Source organism: Salmo trutta, chromosome 18 (genome assembly GCF_901001165.1).
Source record: "Salmo trutta chromosome 18, fSalTru1.1, whole genome shotgun sequence".
In the NCBI taxonomy this organism is placed as follows: domain Eukaryota; kingdom Metazoa; phylum Chordata; class Actinopteri; order Salmoniformes; family Salmonidae; genus Salmo; species Salmo trutta.
Genome location: NC_042974.1, coordinates 47992620 through 48017634, shown reverse-complemented (window position 1 = coordinate 48017634; position 25015 = coordinate 47992620). Strand labels below are relative to the sequence as shown.

The 25015-nt window shown below is 44.7% G+C and overlaps 1 protein-coding gene across 9 annotated transcripts in view; it reads left to right on the top strand.

Annotated features, from left to right (window-relative positions):
- Positions 1–25015, top strand: part of LOC115153405 (slit homolog 1 protein) — a 166661-nt gene that overhangs the window by 137277 nt on the left and 4369 nt on the right. For 4 of the 9 annotated variants that reach the window (XR_003867690.1, XM_029698824.1, XM_029698825.1 and 1 more), the window contains 15 exons: positions 5565–5697; positions 7585–7653; positions 7740–7811; positions 7943–8014; positions 13565–13636; positions 16890–17053; positions 17247–17371; positions 17689–17926; positions 18048–18141; positions 18326–18463; positions 20332–20581; positions 20908–21038; positions 21432–21586; positions 23502–23790; positions 23973–24184. Coding sequence is in view for 8 of the 9 variants with exons in the window: in XM_029698824.1 (XP_029554684.1) it covers positions 5565–5697; positions 7585–7653; positions 7740–7811; positions 7943–8014; positions 13565–13636; positions 16890–17053; positions 17247–17371; positions 17689–17926; positions 18048–18141; positions 18326–18463; positions 20332–20581; positions 20908–21038; positions 21432–21586; positions 23502–23790; positions 23973–24184 (2214 nt within the window). In the remaining variant the exon portion in view is untranslated. Of the gene's footprint in view, positions 1–5564; positions 5698–7584; positions 7654–7739; positions 7812–7942; positions 8015–13564; positions 13637–16889; positions 17054–17246; positions 17372–17688; positions 17927–18047; positions 18142–18325; positions 18464–20331; positions 20582–20907; positions 21039–21431; positions 21587–23501; positions 23791–23972; positions 24189–24244; positions 24742–25015 lie in introns of those variants that run through there. The other 5 variants (XM_029698828.1, XM_029698826.1, XM_029698827.1 and 2 more) reach the window with 2 other exon arrangements.

Here is a 25015-nt window from a genome sequence, read left to right as displayed (position 1 = left end):
CTGTCCTGGGGCTCTGTGGGGTGTGTTTGAGTTTTTGAACAGAGCCCCAGGACCAGCTTGCTTAGGGGACTCTTCTCTCTATCTATCATCTCTATTCCTCTAGTATATCTATCATCTCTATTCCTCTAGTCTATCTATCATCTCTATTCCTCTAGTCTATCTATCATCTCTATTCCTCTAGTCTATCTATCATCTCTATTCCTCTAGTCTATCTATCCTCTAGTCTATATATCATCTCTATTCCTCTAGTCTCTCTATCATCTCTATTCCTCTAGTCTCTCTATCATCTCTATTCATCTAGTCTATCTATCATATCTATTCATCTAGTCTATCTATCATCTCTATTCCTCTAGTCTATATATCATCTATTCCTCTAGTCTATCTATCATATCTATTCATCTAGTCTCTCTATCATCTCTATTCCTCTAGTCTATATATCATCTCTATTCCTCTAGTCTCTCTATCATCTAGTCTATCTATCATCTCTATTCCTCTAGTCTATCTATCCTCTAGTCTATCTATCATCTCTATTCCTCTAGTCTCTCTATCATCTAGTCTATCTATCATCTCTATTCCTCTAGTCTATCTATCCTCTAGTCTATATATCATATCTATTCCTCTAGTCTCTCTATCATCTCTATTCCTCTAGTCTATCTATCATCTCTATTCCTCTAGTCTATCTATCCTCTAGTCTATATATCATATCTATTCCTCTAGTCTCTCTATCATCTAGTCTATCTATCATCTCTATTCCTCTAGTCTATATATCATCTCTATTCCTCTAGTCTATCTATCATCTAGTCTATCTATCATCTCTATTCCTCTAGTCTATCTATCCTCTAGTCTATCTATCATCTCTATTCCTCTAGTCTATATATCATCTCTATTCCTCTAGTCTATCTATCATCTCTATTCCTCTAGTCTATCTATCATCTCTATTCCTCTAGTCTATCTATCATCTCTATTCCTCTAGTCTATCTATCATCTCTATTCCTCTAGTCTATCTATCATCTAGTCTATCTATCATCTCTATTCCTCTAGTCTATCTATCATCTCTATTCCTCTAGTCTATCTATCCTCTAGTCTATATATCATCTCTATTCCTCTAGTCTCTCTATCATCTCTATTCCTCTAGTCTCTCTATCATCTAGTCTATCTATCATCTATATTCCTCTAGTCTATCTATCATCTAGTCTATCTATCATCTCTATTCCTCTAGTCTATCTATCATCTCTATTCCTCTAGTCTATCTATCATCTAGTCTATATATCATCTCTATTCCTCTAGTCTATCTATCATCTCTATTCCTCTAGTCTATCTATCATCTCTATTCCTTTAGTCTATCTATCATCTCTATTCCTCTAGTCTATCTATCATCTAGTCTATATATCATCTCTATTCCTCTAGTCTCTCTATCATCTAGTCTATCTATCATCTCTATTCCTCTAGTCTATATATCATCTCTATTCCTCTAGTCTATCTATCATCTCTATTCCTCTAGTCTATATATCATCTCTATTCCTCTAGTCTATCTATCATCTCTATTCCTCTAGTCTATCTATCATCTCTATTCCTCTAGTCTATCTATCATCTCTATTCCTCTAGTCTATCTATCATCTCTATTCCTCTAGTCTATCTATCATCTCTATTCCTCTAGTCTATCTATCATCTCTATTCCTATTCTATCTATCACTCTATCTAGCTCTATTCTAGTCTATCTATCATCTCTATTCCTCTAGTCTATCTATCATCTCTATTCCTCTAGTCTATCTATCATCTCTATTCCTCTAGTCTATCTATCATCTCTATTCCTCTAGTCTATATATCATCTCTATTCCTCTAGTCTATCTATCATCTCTATTCCTCTAGTCTATATATCATCTCTATTCCTCTAGTCTATCTATCATCTCTATTCCTCTAGTCTATCTATCATCTCTATTCCTCTAGTCTATCTATCATCTCTATTCCTCTAGTCTCTCTATCATCTAGTCTATCTATCATCTCTATTCCTCTAGTCTATCTATCATCTCTATTCCTCTAGTCTATCTATCATCTCTATTCCTCTAGTCTATCTATCATCTCTATTCCTCTAGTCTATCTATCCTCTAGTCTATATATCATATCTATTCCTCTAGTCTCTCTATCATCTAGTCTATCTATCATCTCTATTCCTCTAGTCTATATATCATCTCTATTCCTCTAGTCTATCTATCATCTCTATTCCTCTAGTCTATCTATCATCTCTATTCCTCTAGTCTATCTATCATCTCTATTCCTCTAGTCTATCTATCATCTCTATTCCTCTAGTCTCTCTATCATCTCTATTCCTCTAGTCTATATATCATCTCTATTCCTCTAGTCTCTCTATAATCTAGTCTATCTATCATCTCTATTCCTCTAGTCTATCTATCATCTCTTTTCCTCTAGTCTCTCTATCATATATGTTCCTCTAGTCTATCTATCATCTCTATTCCTCTAGTCTATCTATCATCTCTATTCCTCTAGTCTATCTATCATCTCTATTCCTCTAGTCTATCTATCATCTAGTCTATCTATCATCTCTATTCCTCTAGTCTATCTATCATCTCTATTCCTCTAGTCTATCTATCATCTCTATTCCTCTAGTCTATCTATCATCTCTATTCCTCTAGTCTCTCTATCATCTCTATTCCTCTAGTCTATATATCATCTCTATTCCTCTAGTCTCTCTATCATCTAGTCTATCTATCATCTCTATTCCTCTAGTCTATCTATCATCTCTATTCCTCTAGTCTATCTATCATCTCTATTCCTCTAGTCTATCTATCCTCTAGTCTATATATCATATCTATTCCTCTAGTCTCTCTATCATCTAGTCTATCTATCATCTCTATTCCTCTAGTCTATATATCATCTCTATTCCTCTAGTCTATCTATCATCTCTATTCCTCTAGTCTATCTATCATCTCTATTCCTCTAGTCTATCTATCATCTCTATTCCTCTAGTCTATCTATCATCTCTATTCCTCTAGTCTCTCTATCATCTCTATTCCTCTAGTCTATATATCATCTCTATTCCTCTAGTCTCTCTATAATCTAGTCTATCTATCATCTCTATTCCTCTAGTCTATCTATCATCTCTATTCCTCTAGTCTCTCTATCATATATGTTCCTCTAGTCTATCTATCATCTCTATTCCTCTAGTCTATCTATCATCTCTATTCCTCTAGTCTATCTATCATCTCTATTCCTCTAGTCTATCTATCATCTAGTCTATCTATCATCTCTATTCCTCTAGTCTATCTATCATCTCTATTCCTCTAGTCTATCTATCATCTCTATTCCTCTAGTCTCTCTATCATCTCTATTCCTCTAGTCTATATATCATCTCTATTCCTCTAGTCTCTCTATCATCTAGTCTATCTATCATCTCTATTCCTCTAGTCTATCTATCATCTCTATTCCTCTAGTCTATCTATCCTCTAGTCTATATATCATATCTATTCCTCTAGTCTCTCTATCATCTAGTCTATCTATCATCTCTATTCCTCTAGTCTATCTATCATCTATATTCCTCTAGTCTATCTATCATCTCTATTCCTCTAGTCTATCTATCATCTCTATTCCTCTAGTCTATCTATCATCTCTATTCCTCTAGTCTATCTATCATCTCTATTCCTCTAGTCTCTCTATCATCTCTATTCCTCTAGTCTATATATCATCTCTATTCCTCTAGTCTCTCTATCATCTAGTCTATCTATCATCTCTATTCCTCTAGTCTATCTATCATCTCTATTCCTCTAGTCTATCTATCATCTCTATTCCTCTAGTCTATCTATCCTCTAGTCTATATATCATATCTATTCCTCTAGTCTCTCTATCATCTAGTCTATCTATCATCTCTATTCCTCTAGTCTATATATCATCTCTATTCCTCTAGTCTATCTATCATCTCTATTCCTCTAGTCTATCTATCATCTCTATTCCTCTAGTCTATCTATCATCTCTATTCCTCTAGTCTATCTATCATCTCTATTCCTCTAGTCTATCTATCATCTCTATTCCTCTAGTCTATATATCATCTCTATTCCTCTAGTCTCTCTATAATCTAGTCTATCTATCATCTCTATTCCTCTAGTCTATCTATCATCTCTATTCCTCTAGTCTCTCTATCATCTAGTCTATCTATCATCTCTATTCCTCTAGTCTATCTATCATCTCTATTCCTCTAGTCTATCTATCATCTCTATTCCTCTAGTCTATCTATCATCTAGTCTATCTATCATCTCTATTCCTCTAGTCTATCTATCATCTCTATTCCTCTAGTCTATCTATCATCTCTATTCCTCTAGTCTCTCTATCATCTCTATTCCTCTAGTCTATATATCATCTCTATTCCTCTAGTCTCTCTATCATCTAGTCTATCTATCATCTCTATTCCTCTAGTCTATCTATCATCTCTATTCCTCTAGTCTATCTATCCTCTAGTCTATATATCATATCTATTCCTCTAGTCTCTCTATCATCTAGTCTATCTATCATCTCTATTCCTCTAGTCTATCTATCATCTATATTCCTCTAGTCTATCTATCATCTCTATTCCTCTAGTCTATCTATCATATATGTTCCTCTAGTCTATCTATCATTTCTATTCCTCTAGTCTCTCTATCATCTCTATTCCTCTAGTCTCTCTATCATATATGTTCCTCTAGTCTCTCTATCTGTCATCTCTTTTCCTCTGTTTGATATCACATTAGTCTGACTAGTGGATGCTCTCCTCTGCACATGTTCTCCTTCTCATCTCTCACTCCTCAGTCTGTAATTCTCTTGTGTTCTCTTTCTCTCCTTTAAATGCAACTATGGTGTTTTTCACTTCTTTCACTTCATCTGGGTCCTTCTCTCAACCCGCTCTCTCCTGTCCCTCTGTTCTCAATTCAATTCAAGGGGCTTTATTGGCATGGGAAACATATGTTAACATTGCCAAAGCAAATGAGGTAGATAATATACAAAAGTGAAATAAACAATAAAAATGAACAGTAAACATGTAACATACAGAAGTTTCAAAAGAATAAAGACATTTCAAATGTCATATTATGTATATATACAGTGTTGTAACGATGTACCAATGGTTAATGTACAAAAGTGAAAATAAATAAGTGTAAATATGGGTTATATTTACAATGGTGTTTGTTCTTCACTGGTTGCCCTTTTCTTGTCTCTTTTGGTGAAAGGTATCTGTCTCTCACTCTGTCTCTCCCTCCCTCTCCCCCTCTCTATCTCCCCTTCCCCCGCATATCACTCTTCCTCACACTGCTGTCTCTCTCTTTATCTTTGGTATATGGTATATGTCTCTCCTTATCTCTTTCTCTATCTCCCTCCTTCTCTCCCCCCCTTTCCCACCCCATCTCTCTAGCTGAGTTCCTCGCCCAATTTGTTTTGTTTTTAGACTTTGATAAATTGTTAGCGATAATTGTGTGTCTCTGTTTTTAAGTGTGTAACTCAAAGCCATTTGAATAATCAAAATCCCCTCCCTCACTGCCGCCTTCTCCCACCTTCTCCATCTCTCTCTCTCTCTCTCTCTCCAGGTGTGGAGGAGACGAGCTGTGTGCCCAGGCCTCAGTGTCCCAGTGAGTGTACTTGTCTGGAGACCGTGGTACGCTGCAGTAACAAACACCTCCGTGCACTGCCCAAAGGCATCCCCAGAAACGTCACCGAGCTGTGAGTTCCTCCGCAGAACATCAAACATTTCAATTATAAAATGTTTGTGATGAAATTAGGTTTAACTTTATGGACATGAGCAGATTGTAACATTGTAGTCAAGACAGAAAGATAGAGACAGGCAGAAAGTGAGAGACAGGCAGAAAGTGAGAGACAGGCAGAAAGTGAGAGACAGGCAGAAAGAGAGAGATAGACAGAAAGAGAGGAAAATGTTGTAGTTGTTCTCTCAGACATTCCTGTCTGCTCCCAGAGGCCCCCAGGCCTAACACTGATGTCACTCTCTCTATGAGGCCCAAGGACTGTGTGGTCCCCAGCAGCAAGAGCACATTTTAATGAGAAAGTTTTGTTGGGATGGGTCTGAACTTTCCTCCACTTCTCCACGGGGTACACACACACACACACACACACACACACACACACACACACACACACACACACACACACACACACACACACACACACACACACACACACACACACACACACACACACACACACACAGGCTGTCATTGTCGTAGCAGGTGTGACCAGGTGTCCCATGCTTTCATCTGAGAGTGTGCTGCTCCAACACTGTCATTAATGAAACTACTGTAACCCTTGCACACACACACACACACACACACACACACACACACACACACACACACACACACACACACACACCATCTTTAGCCATATAATGCTCCACCGTTATTACTCCATGCCCCCACCTCTCAACACTCACACACACTGTCATTACCCCATCACCTTCACCTCCGTGAGGGCCTCTTTGCCCTCAGGGCAGCATAGAACAATAGCAGAAGACCTCAATGTTCCAGTAGAGATTTATGTGGGGGGTGGGAGTGTGTCCATGGTAGTTACACTCTTTTCCCTTTGACAGCAGAGGGAGGGGAAGATAGTTAGAGAAGGGTGTGGGTGGAGGCAGGGGAGGGTGGATGAGATAGGTAGAGAGGGGTGTGGGTGGAGGCAGGGTGGAGGAGATAGGTAGAGAGGGGTGTGGGTGGAGGCAGGGGAGGGTGGATGAGATAGGTAGAGAGGGGTGTGGGTGGAGGCAGGGTGGATGAGATAGGTAGAGAGGGGTATGGGTGGAGGCAGGGTGGAGGAGATAGGTAGAGAAGGGTGTGGGTGGAGGCAGGGGAGGGTGGATGAGATAGGTAGAGAGGGGTGTGGGTGGAGGCAGGGTGGATGAGATAGGTAGAGAGGGGTATGGGTGGAGGCAGGGTGGAGGAGATAGGTAGAGAGGGGTGTGGGTGGAGGCAGGGTGGAGGAGATAGGTAGAGAGGGGTGTGGGTGGAGGCAGGGTGGAGGAGATAGGTAGAGAGGGGTGTGGGTGGAGGCAGGGTGGAGGAGATAGGTAGAGAGGGGTGTGGGTGGAGGCAGGGTGGAGGAGATAGGTAGAGAGGGGTGTGGGTGGAGGCAGGGTGGAGGAGATAGGTAGAGAGGTGGTGTGGGTGGAGGCAGGGTGGAGGAGATAGGTAGTGAGGGGTGTGGGTGGAGGCAGGGTGGAGGAGATAGGTAGAGAGGGGTGTGGGTGGAGCCAGGGTGGAGGAGATAGGTAGAGAGGGGTGTGGGTGGAGGCAGGGTGGAGGAGATAGGTAGAGAGGGGTGTGGGTGGAGGCAGGGTGGAGGAGATAGGTAGAGAGGGGTGTGGGTGGAGGCAGGGTGGAGGAGATAGGTAGAGAGGGGTGTGGGTGGAGGCAGGGTGGAGGAGATAGGTAGAGAGGGGTGTGGGTGGAGGAGTGGTGGGACATTGCTACTATCTGACAGGGGGTTGTTATGGTTAGTGGTCTGGCCTTTCTCTCTCTGTGGCTTTAGAAAGGCCTGAGCTCTGAATGCTGCCATTTCACACAAGTATTAAAGGCTGAATGTCTGTCTGTCTCTGCACAGGTATCTAGATGGGAACCAGTTCAGCGTGGTGCCAAAGGAACTGTCTACCTTCAAATACCTCCAGTTAGTGTGAGTGTGTCTTCCTGACCAGCCGTTAAATGTACCTGGTGTTATTTGTCAGTGTGTAATTTAACGGTGTGTTCTGTCTCGTCCAGAGATCTGAGTAACAACAAGATCAACTCTCTAACCAACTCTTCATTCTCCAACATGAGCCAGCTCACCACACTGTAAGCACTGATCAGTCCACCTGTCCACTATGAGAGCACTGAACACACAATCACAACTCTGGTTTTCCAGGATGTGTTTTAACATGAGGGATTGATGACACGGTATAATCACTGTTTCTTACTCATTCCAGGATCCTGAGTTACAACTCTCTGCGCTGCATCCCCAGTCTGGCCTTTGGTGGACTGCGCTCCCTTCGACTACTGTGAGCACCTTCTCCTATCCCATCTCTGTGTGCATGCCTGTGGGGGGGTTTGTTTTTTGTGCGTGTGTTCATGTACTCTTTGTAAAATTGTGTGTGTGTGCGTGTGTGCGTGTGTGCGTGTGTGCGCGTGCGTGCGTGCGTGCGTGTGTGCGTGCGTGCGTGTGTGTGTGTGTGTGTGTGTGTGTGTTGGTGAGGCTGTGTGGTTGTAGAGGACAGAGCAGATGTTGAGAATTGTAGAGCTGTTCTGGACACTATAAACAGCTAGGGCATCTCAGAAGACACACACCACCCAGTCCAGTCTAGCCCAGTCCAGCTCAGCTCAGCCCAGCCCAGTCCAGCCCTAACACCTCTTATCCTACAAATATCCATATTGAAGTCTTGTCCTCTACTTTCTACACGGTAGTGAAAGACGGTTGAGGAAGTTTTGGTGATCAGGCTGCAAAAAAACTTTCAACTTGTTTGTAAAATAAAAAGCACGAATATATCATCCTGTCAAAATGCTATATTACTAATATATGATGTTTCATGGATCAGTGCATCTGCAAACATTTTGCCTAAGTGACTGTACATGGAATGGACTGAGGGATGATGCAAGTCTGCTTTGCTGCCAATGATACAGTCACTCCTTTACTCCAACTGTAATTGAAACACAGCAACGTTATGGGAGAGAGAGACAAAGGAGAGACCTAGACAAAATATGTCTGGCTCGAGGGAGAGAAGTGAGGGGGGGGGGGGGAGAGAGAGAGAGAGAGAGAAAGGGAGAGATGGGAAACAGTGAAGCCTAGGCCAAGTTGTCACTGTTCCTCTCTAGCAATTTGGGGAAACTAAAAAGCCATCTGCCGTGTACAACGGCTCAATGGAGAGAGAGAGAGAGAGAGAGAGAGAGAGAGAGAGAGAGAGAGAGTCAACCAGAGACAGAGAGAGAGAGAGAGAGAGAGAGAGAGTCAGCCAGAGACAGAGAGAGAGAGAGAGAGAGAGAGAGAGAGAGAGAGAGTCAGCCAGAGACAGAGAGAGAGAGAGTCAGCCAGAGACAGATGGAGAGGTTAGTATTATGGACTGTATGCAATGGAGTGTGTGAGCTTGAATCTTATTTACAACACAAGACTTAGCCTTGTTAGCCCTTTTAGCTAAAGCCTTTAGCTCAGGGAGCTAACACAAGTCTTCAAGCCTCAAGTCAAGGTTACTTATCAGGGAGCTAATGCAAGTCTTCAAGCCTCAAGTCAAGGTTACTTATCAGGGTGCTAATGCAAGTCTTCAAGCCTCAAGTCAAGGTTACTTATCAGGGTGTTAACGCAAGTCTTCAAGCCTCAAGTCAAGGTTACTTATCAGGGTGCTAACGCAAGTCTTCAAGCTTCAAGTCAAGGTTACTTATCAGGGTGTTAACGCAAGTCTTCAAGCCTCAAGTCAAGGTTACTTATCAGGGAGCTAACGCAAGTCTTCAAGCCTCAAGTCAAGGTTACTTATCAGGGTGCTAACGCAAGTCTTCAAGCCTCAAGTCAAGGTTACTTATCAGGGTGCTAACGCAAGTCTTCAAGCCTCAAGTCAAGGTTACTTATCAGGGAGCTAACGCAAGTCTTCAAGCCTCAAGTCAAGGTTACTTATCAGGGAGCTAACGCAAGTCTTCAAGCCTCAAGTCAAGGTTACTTATCAGGGAGCTAACGCAAGTCTTCAAGCCTCAAGTCAAGGTTACTTATCAGGGAGCTAACGCAAGTCTTCAAGCCTCAAGTCAAGGTTACTTATCAGGGAGCTAACGCAAGTCTTCAAGCCTCAAGTCAAGGTTACTTATCATGGTGCTAACGCAAGTCTTCAAGCCTCAAGTCAAGGTTACTTATCAGGGTGCTAACGCAAGTCTTCAAGCCTCAAGTCAAGGTTACTTATCAGGGAGCTAACGCAAGTCTTCAAGCCTCAAGTCAAGGTTACTTATCAGGGAGCTAACGCAAGTCTTCAAGCCTCAAGTCAAGGTTACTTATCAGGGAGCTAACGCAAGTCTTCAAGCCTCAAGTCAAGGTTACTTATCAGGGAGCTAACGCAAGTCTTCAAGCCTCAAGTCAAGGTTAATTATCATGCAAAGGCAGTTCAGCAGCAGACTTGTCAGACATCCAAGTGTTTTACCAGGCAGTCTTTCACTGCTCACAACAAAGAACTACACAAAGCTGCTTTTTACTGCAGAATAAGAGTCAGCCTCCATGATCATTAGGAAACACAAAGCCTTGGTCCTGTTTTTACCAGCAGAATCACAGTGCAGCTGAATGATCATTAGTTCATACTGTATTTCAGCTTCCAGCCGCTGTCTTTGATCTTAATGAAGCTATATGACCGTGACTGCTGGTACATTTCACTCACGCGCCATATAAGTCTGCTTCATTTGTAACTTATACCCTATGTTAGTATGCAGACACCCCCTCACACACACATGAACACACACACACACTCCTCCTCTCTGTCTAGGACCACCCTATTGTCTCAGTTGAACAGGAGTCAGAAATGAAACAGAAAACTTTGATGTCTTTACTGCTGGTCTGATCAATCAAATCCCTCCTATAAAATGTCAATTGGTACCTGGCTCTTTCTTTTCTGAAAGGGAGGAGGGATAGAGAGGCTGAGACAGAAAGTGTCTCAGGCGAGACGTTTAATAGTTTTAACTGTAAGACTCTAAAAGGGGTTCAGAGTTCAAAGTTGGCAGGTTTTAGTGTCCCCTTCACAGAAAGCACACTGAGGTGCCAAAAGTTTCATTATAACACACACACACACACACACACACACACACACACACACACACACACACACACACACACACACACCCTTCGGCTTTACAGACTAGTAAAGACATTTAGGAATCATTAGTGCACACAGCTTCAAACAGGCGAAGGGTCTGGGTCTGGCATGGATGTGGTTTGGTGTGTGTGTGTGTGTGTGCGTGTGCGTGTGTGCGTATGTGTGTGTGTGTGTGTGTATATATGCGTGTGTGTGCGTGTGTCTGTGCCTGTGTATGATGTTTATTGTGGTTTTGGATAAGGATTAATAAGCTGCTAATTGGCCTGCTGGGTATTAGGTGTGTGTGTGTGTGTGTGTGTGTGTGTGTGTGCGTGCGTGCGTGCGTGCGTGCGTGCGTGCGTGCTTGCGTGCGTGTTGGGTATTAGGTGTGTGTGTGCGTGCGTGCGTGCGTGCGTGTTGGGTATTAGGTGTAAAGGGTGTGTGTCAAGACAGTGCCAGGGTGTGGCCAAGAAGTGTGGGGTGAGAAAGATAAATTGAGAGAAAAAGAGAGATTTCAGAACTGAGGTAAAGGAAGCGACATGAAAAAGGGAGGCCAGGAGAGCAGTGTGTTAGTAAAGATCATGTTTCTGTAACAGAGACTCCCTGGCTCCGCTCCTCCCCTCTCAACTCTCTCTCTCTCTCTCTGAGACAGTGCTACTGGCCAACTGCCCACTGCAAATCTTTCTCCTGCCCATACCCTCACCCATAACCCCCTGCCTTGGTAAGGGGTATAAGTGTTCAGTCAGCCAGGGCTATAGCGTATGAGGGTTAGAGTGGATACATTAAAGGAGTGCACAGAGCTAGCTAGGGGTTAGTACAGTACATGTTCTATCTTAATTTGACCATGTTTCTCACAACAGGAAAATAATCCTATAGAAACAGGAAATGTGAATTATTACGTGGATTATAATTAATGGACACTTTTGTAGGGGTTGGTATATTTTCGGGATAAATCAAGTCTGCCACTTTAAAGTGGAAATTACAAACATTAGAAGTCTTTTAAAAACTTGAATACCAAACAATTAGCATTTTATGCCGCGCAGGCAAATTAGCTTCAACAAGAGTGATCAAATTAAGATAGCGCATCTGTACTGAACAGGAAGGTATAGTAATACTATAGTTTGGTCAGTAGCCAAGGGTATTAGAACTAGGTATCTGGTCTTCAGCCAAAGAGACTGAGACTGTTGCTAATGTCCTGACAAAATAGTACAGCCATATTATTTTACTGCCATTAAAGCCCTGTGTTTACTGCCATTAAGCCTTGTGTGTGTGTGTGTGTGTGTGTGTGTGTGTGTGTGTGTGTGTGTGTGTGTGTGTGTGTGTGTGTGTGTGTGTGTGTGTGTGTGTGTGTGTGTGTGTGTGTGTGTGTGTGTGCGCGCATGTGCTTTGTTTTTATCTATGCATAGTCACTTTACAAATTACCTCGACTAAATTATCTCGTACATACCCCCTGTATATAGCCTCATTATTGTTATGTCATTTTCTTGAGTCACTTTTTGATTTGATTCAATTTTTTTACTTCAGTTTATTTAGTAAATATTTTCTTAACTCTATTTCTTGAACTGCGTTGTTGGTTAAGGGCTTGTAGGTTTGCATTTCACTGTAAGGTCTACACCTGTTGTATTCGGCGTATGTGACAAATACAATTTGATTTGATATCTATCGGTTAGCCCAGTGGCTCATCACCCAAACCCCTCATTGAAAGACGAGGACGGAAGCAGCCCTGGCACTGGGACACTGACAGACCCATTCGCCCCCACCCCCACCCCCACTCCAGGCAGCAAATCAAAATCAAATCAAAGTTTATTGGGCGAGTACACAGATTTGCAGATGTTATCGCAGGTGCAGCGAAATGCTATTACCTAGCAATAACAATAAATACAAATACATACATAATCCAGAAAAAAAATCTAAAATAGAAGTTATATAGGATGAGCCATGACTTAAATACATTACATATACTGAGTGTACAAAACATTAAGAACACCTGCTCTTTCCATGACATAGACTGACCAGGTGAATCCAGGTGAAATCTATGATCCCTTATTTATGTCACTTGTTAATTCCACTTCAACTCAATATTAGGAAGCTATTCTTAATTTTTTGTGCACTCAGTGTACATATGAAGTGGGTAAAACAGTATGTAAACATTATTAAAGTGACCGGTGTTCAATGACTATGTACATAGGGCAGCAGTCTCTCAGGTGCAGGGTAGAGTACCGGGTGGTAGCCGCTACAACAGTCACTAAGAACTGTTCAGAAGTTCTAACTCCCCCTTCGCTCGCTCACAGACCCCCCCTCATCTACCCTCACTGCCCCCCTTTAACTGTCAGAACCCTAGCACCCTGTCTGGTAATCACAGCCTAGGCACTCTGCTCAGTACTCAGTTCAGTAACCCAACACCAGCCACTCTGGATTCCACTGCAGCCCTATGTCTGTCTCTGCCAGCCAGCCCTGAGCCCCACATAACAGACACAGAGCCAACCTTTCCCCTGCCCAGACCTGCTGCAGAGAAACAGACAGTAAAGCTGCAGTCATTAGAGAGAGAAGTGTAGCTAACTGATTCACACGGGAGCTCTCTCCATGCACTCCTCTTTCCCTGTAGACCTCAGGGCCTCTGCAACTGTAACTCTAACATAACGACCCTGCATTGTCAGACTACAGAAACTTCTGAACAAATCTCGACGCAGTCGACTTTATCAAATTGTGATGTGACATTTAGGCTGTTTGAACAGAACGGTGGGAGCAGATCTAGTTGAATCCTAATCACCTCCCACTCTGTCTGTCGTCTCTAAGGTCTCTCCATGGCAACGAGATCTCCGAGCTTCCTGACGGCATCTTCAGTGACGTGGCCTCTCTGTCTCACCTGTGAGTACACACACGCACACACATGAACGCACAGGAGCATGCCCAATACACTCAAACAGACACACATGCATACACCTTTCACACACACAAAGAAGTACACACACACATATTCATCAAACACACTCTTCTAAAGCAACACCAGCATCAATAAAACATATCACATATAAACAGAAGCATCTTGTTTGTTACCATCTGCTTGCCCCTACTGTACCACCCACTTTCTGAAGACTAGCCACACACACACACACACACACACAGAGGTGGTCTGGGCTGGTAGTGTGTCTGTCAGGGGGATGGTGGCTAACAGTAGTCCGTCACTAGAGCTGTTTGGTGGGCTTCATATCCGCTGAACTCCCCTGGTCAGCCACAGAGCTGCGGTGATGCTACACACCCCTCCACTGTGACGTCACCAAAACAAACACACACACACACACACACACACACCTTGTAGGTTTCATAACATTCTTTGCAGTCTGTGGGCTTTGAAGGGAAGTTTGTGTGTGTGTGTGTGTGTGTGTGTGTGTGTGTGTGTGTGTGTGTGTGTGTGTGTGTGTGTGTGTGTGTGTGTGTGTGTGTGTGTGTGTGTGTGTGTGTGTGTGTGTGTGTGTGTGTGTGTGTGTGGTAGCATTCGTGTCCATCAGCATGTTTGTGTGTGTTTGTACGTAACTTTTGGAGGTTGAAGCAGATCTTTACTCCCAGTGGGGTCCAGGTTGTCTGTCATGTCAAAGCCATCAGCTGTAAATCAATAGGTCTATCCATGTCAGGAGCACAGAGGGCAAGGGAGGAGAGAGGGGTGGAGAAGGAGAGAGAGGGATGGAGAAGGAGAGAGGGATGGAGAAGGAGAGAGGGATGGAGAAGGAGAGAGGGATGGAGAAGGAGAGAGAGAGGTAGAGAAGGAGAGAGGGATGGAGAAGGAGAGAGGGATGGAGAAGGAGAGAGAGAGATGGAGAAGGAGAGAGAGGGATGGAGAAGGAGAGAGAGAGGTGGAGAAGGAGAGAGGGATGGAGAAGGAGAGAGGGATGGAGAAGGAGAGAGAGAGATGGAGAAGGAGAGAGAGGGATGGAGAAGGAGAGAGAGGGATGGAGAAGAAAAGAGAGGAATGGAGAAGGAGAGAGGGGTGGAGAAGGAGAGAGAGAGATGGAGAAGGAGAGAGAGGGATGGAGAAGGAGAGAGAGGGATGGGAGAAGAGGAAATAAGACGACAGAAGAGAGTGCTGTGAAGAGAAGGAGAGAGAGGGATGGAGAAGGAGAGAGAGGGATGGAGAAGAGGAAATAAGACGACAGAAGAGAGTGCTGTGAAGAGAAGGAGAGAGGGATGGAGAAGGAGAGAGAGGGATGGGAGAAGAGGAAATAAGACGACAGAAGAGAGTGCTGTGAAGAGAAGGAGAGAGGGATGGAGAAGGAGAGAGAGGGATGGAGAAGGAGAGAGAGGGATGGGAGAAGAGGAAATAAGACGACAGAAGAGAGTGCTGTGAAGAGAAGGAGAGAGGAATGGGAGGGGTATACATGGGAGGATAAGAAGAAGAAATGGTAGAGGAGAGATATTGCAGGGAGGTAAAGAGAGAAAGATCTAGAGAAGCTTGTGGGGGTTCCTTGTCTTTGTCTATCATTGATCCACAGTCAAGTGCCTTTCATGTTAGCAGATGTCAGATATCAGCTATTGGACTGGCTTGAAACACGAGCCTGTGGTTCTGGGTAATGGAGCAGCATCGATCAGGCAGTGTGTGTGACTGTGCGTCACTGTGCCTGTATGCATGTTTTTCTACAGCATTGATTCAGAAGTAGCCATGACTAGTTGTGTTAAGTTCCCTTTTAGCAACTCAATTTCTCCTCATTTGTCTACACTTTGTATCAACAATTCAACATTTGTTCTCCTTTCTCTACTTTCAAATGCCCCCCCCCCCTCCCCAAGTATGTCAAATAACTTATCCAACAGCAATGTAATCAGAGATAGCGTTCTGCAAACTTTTCAAGAAGCAGAGGCATAGCTTGTTGGTCCTTTCTAGAAGAGAGAGACTAAGGGGAATTTTCTGACCAGCCCAATTGACAGCCTGAATAGCCAACATCTGACCTTAACCGTAACTAACCCTAACTTTAACATCTATAACTGACCTTTACCTTACTCTAAACGTAACTAACCCTAACTTTAACATCTATAACTGACCTTTACCTTACTCTAACCATAACCAAACCCCTAACTTTAACATCTATAACTGACCTTTACCTTACTCTAACTGTAACTAACCCTAACTTTAACATCTATAACTGACCTTTACCTTACTCTAACCATAACCAAACCCCTAACTTTAACATCTATAACTGACCTTTACCTTACTCTAACTGTAACTAACCCTAACTTTAACATCTATAACTGAACTTTACCTTACTCTAACCGTAACTAACCCTAACTTTAACATCTATAACTGACCTTTACCTTACTCTAACCATAACCAAACCCCTAACTTTAACATCTATAACTGACCTTTACCTTACTCTAACCGTAACTAACCCTAACTTTTAACATCTATAACTGACCTTTACCTTACTCTAACTGTAACTAACCCTAACTTTAACATCTATAACTGACCTTTACCTTACTCTAACCATAACCAAACCCCTAACTTTAACATCTATAACTGACCTTTACCTCACTCTAACCGTAACTAACCCTAACTTTAACATCTATAACTGACCTTTACCTTACTCTAACCATAACCAAACCCCTAACTTTAACATCTATAACTGACCTTTACCTCACTCTAACCGTAACTAACCCTAACTTTAACATCTATAACTGACCTTTACCTTACTCTAACCATAACCAAACCCCTAACTTTAACATCTATAACTGACCTTTATCTCACTCTAACCGTAACTAACCCTAACTTTAACATCTATAACTGACCTTTACCTTACTCTAACTGTAACTAGCCCTAACTTTAACCCTAAACCTAAGCATAACCTTAACCTAATTTTAACCAATTTGAAAATGAAGTATCGTTTCTCTTTCTAGAAGTACTGTGCCTTAACAGTTGAGAATGTAGCTCTCTGTGTTATCTGAAGGACGGGAGAGACACCTGCTGGTCAGATAGTGCCACTACATCTAGTGAACCTCAGCCTTCATGAGACTCTGAGACTCATCCTTATTTCTGTCATGTTTAATTGATTGATTAATTCCTCAAGGTGATTGATACCAACCCTCTGACTGACCCATACCTGTCCCTGACCCTTAACCTCTGACCCCTCTCCCTCAGGGCAATTGGTGCCAACCCTCTGTACTGTGACTGCCGTCTACGCTGGCTGTCTGATTGGGTGAAGACGGGATACAAGGAACCTGGCATCGCCCGCTGTGCCGGACCGACGGGCATGGAGGGCAAGCTGCTGCTCACCACCCCTGCCAAGAAGTTTGAGTGTCACGGTGAGATGGATTCATTCATTTTGTTTAATAAGGAACCGGTTAGCTGTTCTCTCAAAGACCTAGCATCTTTTCACTTCTCATCAGTCCATGTCTCATGATAATGCCTGTGTAGATCCAGCTGTACTGTATACTTCAAAACTAAATGAACTGGAAAGGTAAGCATCATGTAAAGTAATACAATGTGTGTGTGTAGGTGAGGTGGACAGTGGCGTCCTGGCCAAGTGTAACCCGTGCCTGTCCAGTCCGTGTGTCAACCAGGGGATCTGTCACAGTGATCTGGTGGAGATTTACAGGTGCAGCTGTCCTCCTGGATTCAAGGTGAGATGTCACATTAACCCTTTACCTACAGGCTGGGCAGGCTTCTGTTCCAGCCCCGCTCTAACACTTACTTATCGACTTTGTGGCTGTTGATGTTTGTGACAAGACCTCTCCACTTCTAAAGCCTGTTTTCAGGATGTGCAGGATTTTATTCCAGCCCGGATTTAACACACCTGACTCAATTCATGAAAAATCATTAACTTGAAATTCAATGAGAGACGTTCACTTGATGCATGTAATCAGTTTGTTCACAGATACTGGAGCTCTCTGGGAGCAGAGTTGGTTGGTGACCATCGCTCTTTTCTGTTTGTCTGCAGGGTAGGAACTGTGAGACTGCTCTGAACGTCTGTGTCAGTAACCCCTGTGCAAATGGGGGCACCTGCCAACTAAACAAGGAGGAGGAGGAGGCCTACAGCTGTGCCTGTCCCCTTGGTTTTGAAGGTCCTACCTGCCAGACCAACATGGATGACTGTGAAGACAACGACTGTGAAAACGGAGCTAACTGTGTAGATGGTGTCAACAACTATACCTGCCTCTGTCCTCCTTACTACACCGGTAACACATTTACATATTCCACTAGACCAGCCTATCACATTTGAGTGTGCCTATTATGGTTGACTTTTACATCCTTTGCTTTACTTTGGTATGTAAATGTAATGTATCTCTCTCTCTCCAGGGGAGATGTGTGAGGAGATGGAGGATGTGTGTGCTCCAGGTGTCAGTCCGTGTCAACACCAGTCTACCTGTCTCATCAGCTCTACTGGACCTCAGTGAGTACACAATGTCAACCTGTGTGTGTGTGTGTGTGTGTGTGTGTGTGTGTGTGTGTGTGTGTGTGTGTGTGTGTGTGCTTGCGTGCGTGCGTGCTTGACTTGAAGATTTGTGTTGGTACCCAGACTTAGGCTTTAGCTCAGTGAGCTACCGTTAACATGAACATTTGTGTGTGTGTTGCAGGTGTGTGTGTTCTCCGGGCTACGTCGGTGATGACTGCAGTGTGGACTATGATGACTGTGAGGAGAATCGCTGTCAGAACGGAGCTCAGTGTGTCGACCAACTCAACGGATACTCCTGCTCCTGCCTCGACGGCTACAGGTCAGCTACTCACACACCTTACAACTCACACACCTTACAACTCACACACCTTACAACTCACACACCTTACAACTCACACACCTTACAACTCACACACACCTTACAACTCACACACACCTTACAACTCACACACCTTACAACTCACACACCTTTACAACTCACACACCTTACAACTCACACACACCTTACAACTCACACACCTTACAACTCACACACCTTACAACTCACACACCTTACAACTCACACACCTTACAACTCACACACACCTTACAACTCACACACCTTACAACTCACACACCTTTACAACTCACACACCTTACAACTCACACACACCTTACAACTCACACACCTTACAACTCACACACCTTACAACTCACACACCTTACAACTCACACACCTTACAACTCACACACACCTTACAACTCACACACCTTACAACTCACACACCTTTACAACTCACACACCTTACAACTCACACACACCTTACAACTCACACACCTTACAACTCACACATCTTACAACTCACACACCTTACAACTTACACACCTTACAACTCACACACACCTTAGAACTCTCACACACCTTACAACTCACACACACCTTAGAACTCACACACACCTTACAACTCACACACACCTTAGAACTCACACACACCTTAGAACTCACACACACCTTACAACTCACACACACCTTACAACTCACACACCTTATCAACCCTTACAACTCACACACCTTACAACTCACACACCTTACAACTCACACACCTTACAACTCACACACCTTACAACTCACACACACCTTACCACTCACACACCTTACAACTCACACACCTTACAACTCACACACACCTTACAACTCACACACCTTAGAACTCACACACACCTTAGAACTCACACACACCTTACAACTCACACACACCTTACAACTCACACACACCTTACAACTCACACACCTTACAACTCACACACCTTACAACTCACACACCTTACAACTCACACACCTTACAACTCACACACACCTTAGAACTCACACACACCTTACAACTCACACACCTTACAACTCACACACCTTACAACTCACACACCTTACAACTCACACACCTTACAACTCACACACCTTACAACTCACACACACCTTAGAACTCACACACACCTTACAACTCACACACCTTACAACTCACACACCTTACAACTCACACACACCTTAGAACTCACACACACCTTACAACTCACACACCTTACAACTCACACACACCTTACCACTCACACTCCTTACAACTCACACACCTTACAACTCACACACACCTTACAACTCACACACACCTTACAACTCACACACCTTAGAACTCACACACACCTTACAACTCACACACCTTACAACTCACACACACCTTACAACTCACACACCTTACAACTCACACACCTTAGAACTCACACACACCTTACCACTCACACACCTTACAACTCACACACCTTAGAACTCACACACCTTACAACTCACACACACCTTACATCTCACACACACCTTACAACTCACACACACCTTACAACTCACACACACCTTACAACTCACACACACCTTAGAAATCACACACACCTTACAACTCACACACACCTTACAACTCACACACCTTAGAACTCACACACACCTTACAACTCACACACACCTTAGAACTCACACACACCTTAGAACTCACACACACCTTACAACTCACACACACCTTAGAACTCACACACACCTTAGAACTCACACACACCTTACAACTCACACACACCTTAGAACTCACACACCTTAGAACTCACACACACCTTAGAACTCACACTCTCTCTCTCTCTCGCTCTCTCCTCCCAACCCCCGCCCTCCCACAGTGGTCAGTTGTGTGAGGTGCCCTCCTTCCCGCGGTCTCTGTGTGACCTGGCAGACTGCCAGAACGATGCCCCATGTGTGGAGCGGGCAGGCCGGGCACTGTGCCAGTGTCTTCCTGGGTTCGGAGGGCCTCGCTGTGAGAAGCTGGTCAGTGTTAACTTCGTAGACAGAGACTCCTACCTGCTTCTCTCTGACCTCAAGAACTGGCCCCAGGCTAACATCACACTGCAGGTATCTAACATCTCACTACAGGTACTGTAACACACACTCACAGGCTAAATGTGTACACAGTGCACACGCACACGCTCACGCACACACACACACACACACACACACACACACACACAGCTTATACAGTGCAGGTACTGAATCAGCAATTCAACAGGCATGTGTTTGAGATCCATGCATGTACAGTATCTTAGACTTTTGGACTGTATTGTCAAAGGGAAATTTGCAAGAATATTTGAGTTACGTACAAGGATCTCAAGTTAACGTTCAGTCTTTGTAACTAATGTAGGACATGATGTCATATCATATCATCACAATATATGCTATTATATTGTGATATCTGCCCCCAGGTGTCGACAGCGGAGGACAACGGTATCCTGCTGTATAATGGGGACAACGACCACATCGCCGTAGAGCTGTTCCAGGGTCACGTTAAGGTCAGCTACGACCCTGGCAGCCTGCCTGGACATGCTATCTATAGGTAAACACACACATAAGAACACACACACACATACACACAGACACACACACACACACACACACATACACACACACACACACACACACACACATACACACACACACATACACACATACACACAGACACATACACACAGACACATACACACAGACACATACACACACACACATACACACAGAAACATACACGCACACACATACACACAGACACATACACACACACACACACACACACACACAGACACATACACACAGACAAATGCACACACACACACACACACACATACAGACACATACACACAGACACACACATATACATAAGTGCAAGAGTAACATTTTAACAGCAACCCCTGTATATTTCTCTCTCTTTCTCCCTCCCTCGCTCTGTCTACAGTACTGAGACGATCAACGACGGTCAGTTCCACACGGTGGAGCTGGTGACCATTGACCAGATGGTGAACCTGTCCATCGACGGGGGTCTCCCCACCACCATGGACAGCCTGAGGGGGGTCCGGCCCCTCAACGGGGAGGCTCCGCTATACGTGGGGGGTAGGGGCCCTCTCCAGAACACACCTACTTCCTCCTCCTCTGCTGCAGGCACTACAACTACTACACTACTGTCAATGTCACCACCCCCACCGCAACCCAACCCCAACCCAACCCCCACCCCCAACCCACCACCACAACCACCACCACAACCAACCCCCACCCCCCAACCCACCATCCCAACCCCCAACCACCACCCCAACCCCAACCCAACCCCCAACCACCACCCCCACCACAACCAACCCCCACCCCCCAACCCAACCCCCACCACAACCAACCCCCAACCACCACACCCCAACCCACCACCACAACCACCACCACAACCAACCCCCACCCCAACCCCCAACCACCACCCCAACCCCAACCACCACCCCAACCACCACCCCAACCCCAACCACCAGCCCAACCCCCAACCACCACCCCAACCACCACCCCAACCCCCAACCACCACCCCAACCCCAACCACCACCCCAACCACCACCCCAACCCCAACCACCACCCCAACCCCCAACCCCAACCACCAGCCCAACCCCCAACCACCACCCCAACCACCACCCCAACCCCCAACCACCACCCCAACCACCACCCCCAACCACCACCCCAGCCCCCAACCACCACCCCAACCCCAACCACCACCCCAACCCCCAACCAACCCCCAACCACCACCCCAACCACCACCCCAACCCCCAACCACCACCCCAACACCACCCCAACCCCCCCATCCCAAAACCCCAACCACCACCCCAACCCCCAACCCCAACCACCACCCCAACCACCACCCCAACCCCCAACCACCGCAAACGAGCTATATCCCGATCCAATCCTGCAACCTATCCAACTCCAATCCTCAATCCACCCAGTCCATCCCCCACTACGACTGTGTTTGTTAGAGCACTCCAGCATACACACAATATACACACACACACACACACACACACACACACACACACACACACACACACACACACACACACACACACACTTGCATACACATATACTGTAGGTAAACACCCCTATAAAGCCACACACTCCTGCCTGACAATGGTGCTATTACATATAAAGCCATACACAATCAGCAACACAATGTACTAATATAGTAATATATAGCCCCTGTCCTTCGGCCCTATGAGCATCACCCCTTAATGCCCACAGTATTCAGGATACATACAGTATTCAGGATACATACAGTATTCAGGATACATACAGTATTCAGGATACATACAGTATTCAGGATACATACAGTATTCAGGATACATACAGTATTCCTAACATATAATACATCACATAGTCTTCTATTCTATTTCAGTGATCCTTATAAAACACACTCCTATAGGACCCTATCTCTGTCCTACCAGACACAGTCTTCACTCTGGATATGTGGCGTGGTTTATTGGCATGGATCATCATTTTCCTGGTTTCTTTTCTTCACCTGTACAACTTATACTCTGTAACCCGACTGGCCGTTCTTGGTATCAAAGCATTGATTGTTGAAACAGAATTGATCTGATATCAGAAATGCCTGTGTGTTCAGAGTATGTGATGTGATGTCTTGGTGTGGTGCTGTACTGTGCTGTGGTGTATGTTTGTGACTGTATAGAAGAGTACACATCAGCCAATACCCCTTCTCCTTTTCACTGTCCTCTGTTTCAAAGACTCTGTGCCTCATATACTGTCATTTCAGAATTGAATTAGTGTCAAACCACTATTATATCAGAGAAACTCTTGAATTGAAAATATTCAAATGTAAATAATTATATCCAGTTGCATATGTCTCTTTGAAAAAGCCTCTTCCTTCATTCCATATCAGTCTCTTGTTAACGGCTTCTCTGTTTTCCTGTTCTCCACTCTCATACATCTCTAACCAACATCTCCCTTCTTCCTCCTATCTCTCCTCCCCCTCCTATCCTCCATCTCTCAGGTATGCCCGTGGATGTCCACTCGGCAGCCTTCCGGCTCTGGCAGATCCAGAATGGCTCCAGTTTCCACGGCTGCATCCAGAACCTGTATATTAACAACGAGCTGCAGGACTTCACTAAGACCCAGATGAAGCCGGGCGTGGTGCCAGGCTGTGAACCTTGTAGGAAGATCTACTGCCTGCATGGTATCTGCCAGCCGGACGGGGCACAGGGACCAGTCTGCCACTGCCAGCCGGGCTGGAACGGACCACACTGTGACCAGCCGGCCACCAACCCATGCCAGGGCAGCAAGTAAGTACAAACTCACTGGGGTTATGATGATAATGCATTGCATTTCAACTGGTTTTCACTAAGTCTCAAAATGCAATTCATATGAATGGTTTGAGAAAAGTCTTTACATATGTTCAACCCAAGACTCTTAGTCTTAGCTGACCTGTACTGCTGATTGATTTATTTATGTTCCCTCTCCCCAGGTGTGTGCATGGCAAGTGTATTCCCCTGGACCTGCAGTCGTACCGCTGTGAGTGTGTGGAGGGTTACCGTGGTGCCCTGTGTAACCAGCAGGGGGAGCTGTTTAACCCCTGCCGCAGCCACAACTGTAAACACGGGCGCTGCCAGATCTCTGATACAGGAGAGGCCTACTGCCACTGTGAGGCCGGATACACCGGAGAGCTCTGTGACGCAGGTAGGAGACACACACACATTACTACTGTGGATACACTGGAGAGCTCTGTGACGCAGGTAGGAGACACACACACATTACTACTGTGGATACACTGGAGAGCTCTGTGACGCAGGTAGGAGACACACACACATTACTACTGTGGATACACCGGAGAGCTCTGTGACGCAGGTAGGAGACACACACACATTACTACTGTGGATACACTGGAGAGCTCTGTGACGCAGGTAGGAGACACACACACATTACTACTGTGGATACACTGGAGAGCTCTGTGATGCAGATAAGAGACACACACACATTACTACTGTGGATACACTGGAGAGCTCTGTGACGCAGGTAGGAGACACACACATTACTACCGTGGATACACTGGAGAGCTCTGTGATGCAGATAAGAGACACACACACATTACTACTGTGGATACACTGGAGAGCTCTGTGACGCAGGTAGGAGACACACACACATTACTACTGTGGATACACTGGAGAGCTCTGTGACGCAGGTAGGAGACACACACACATTACTACTGTGGATACACTGGAGAGCTCTGTGATGCAGATAAGAGACACACACACATTACTACTGTGGATACACTGGAGAGCTCTGTGACGCAGGTAGGAGACACACACATTACTACTGTGGATACACTGGAGAGCTCTGTGATGCAGATAAGAGACACACACACATTACTACTGTGGATACACTGGAGAGCTCTGTGACGCAGGTAGGAGACACACACACATTACTACTGTGGATACACTGGAGAGCTCTGTGACGCAGGTAGGAGACACACACACATTACTACTGTGGATACACTGGAGAGCTCTGTGA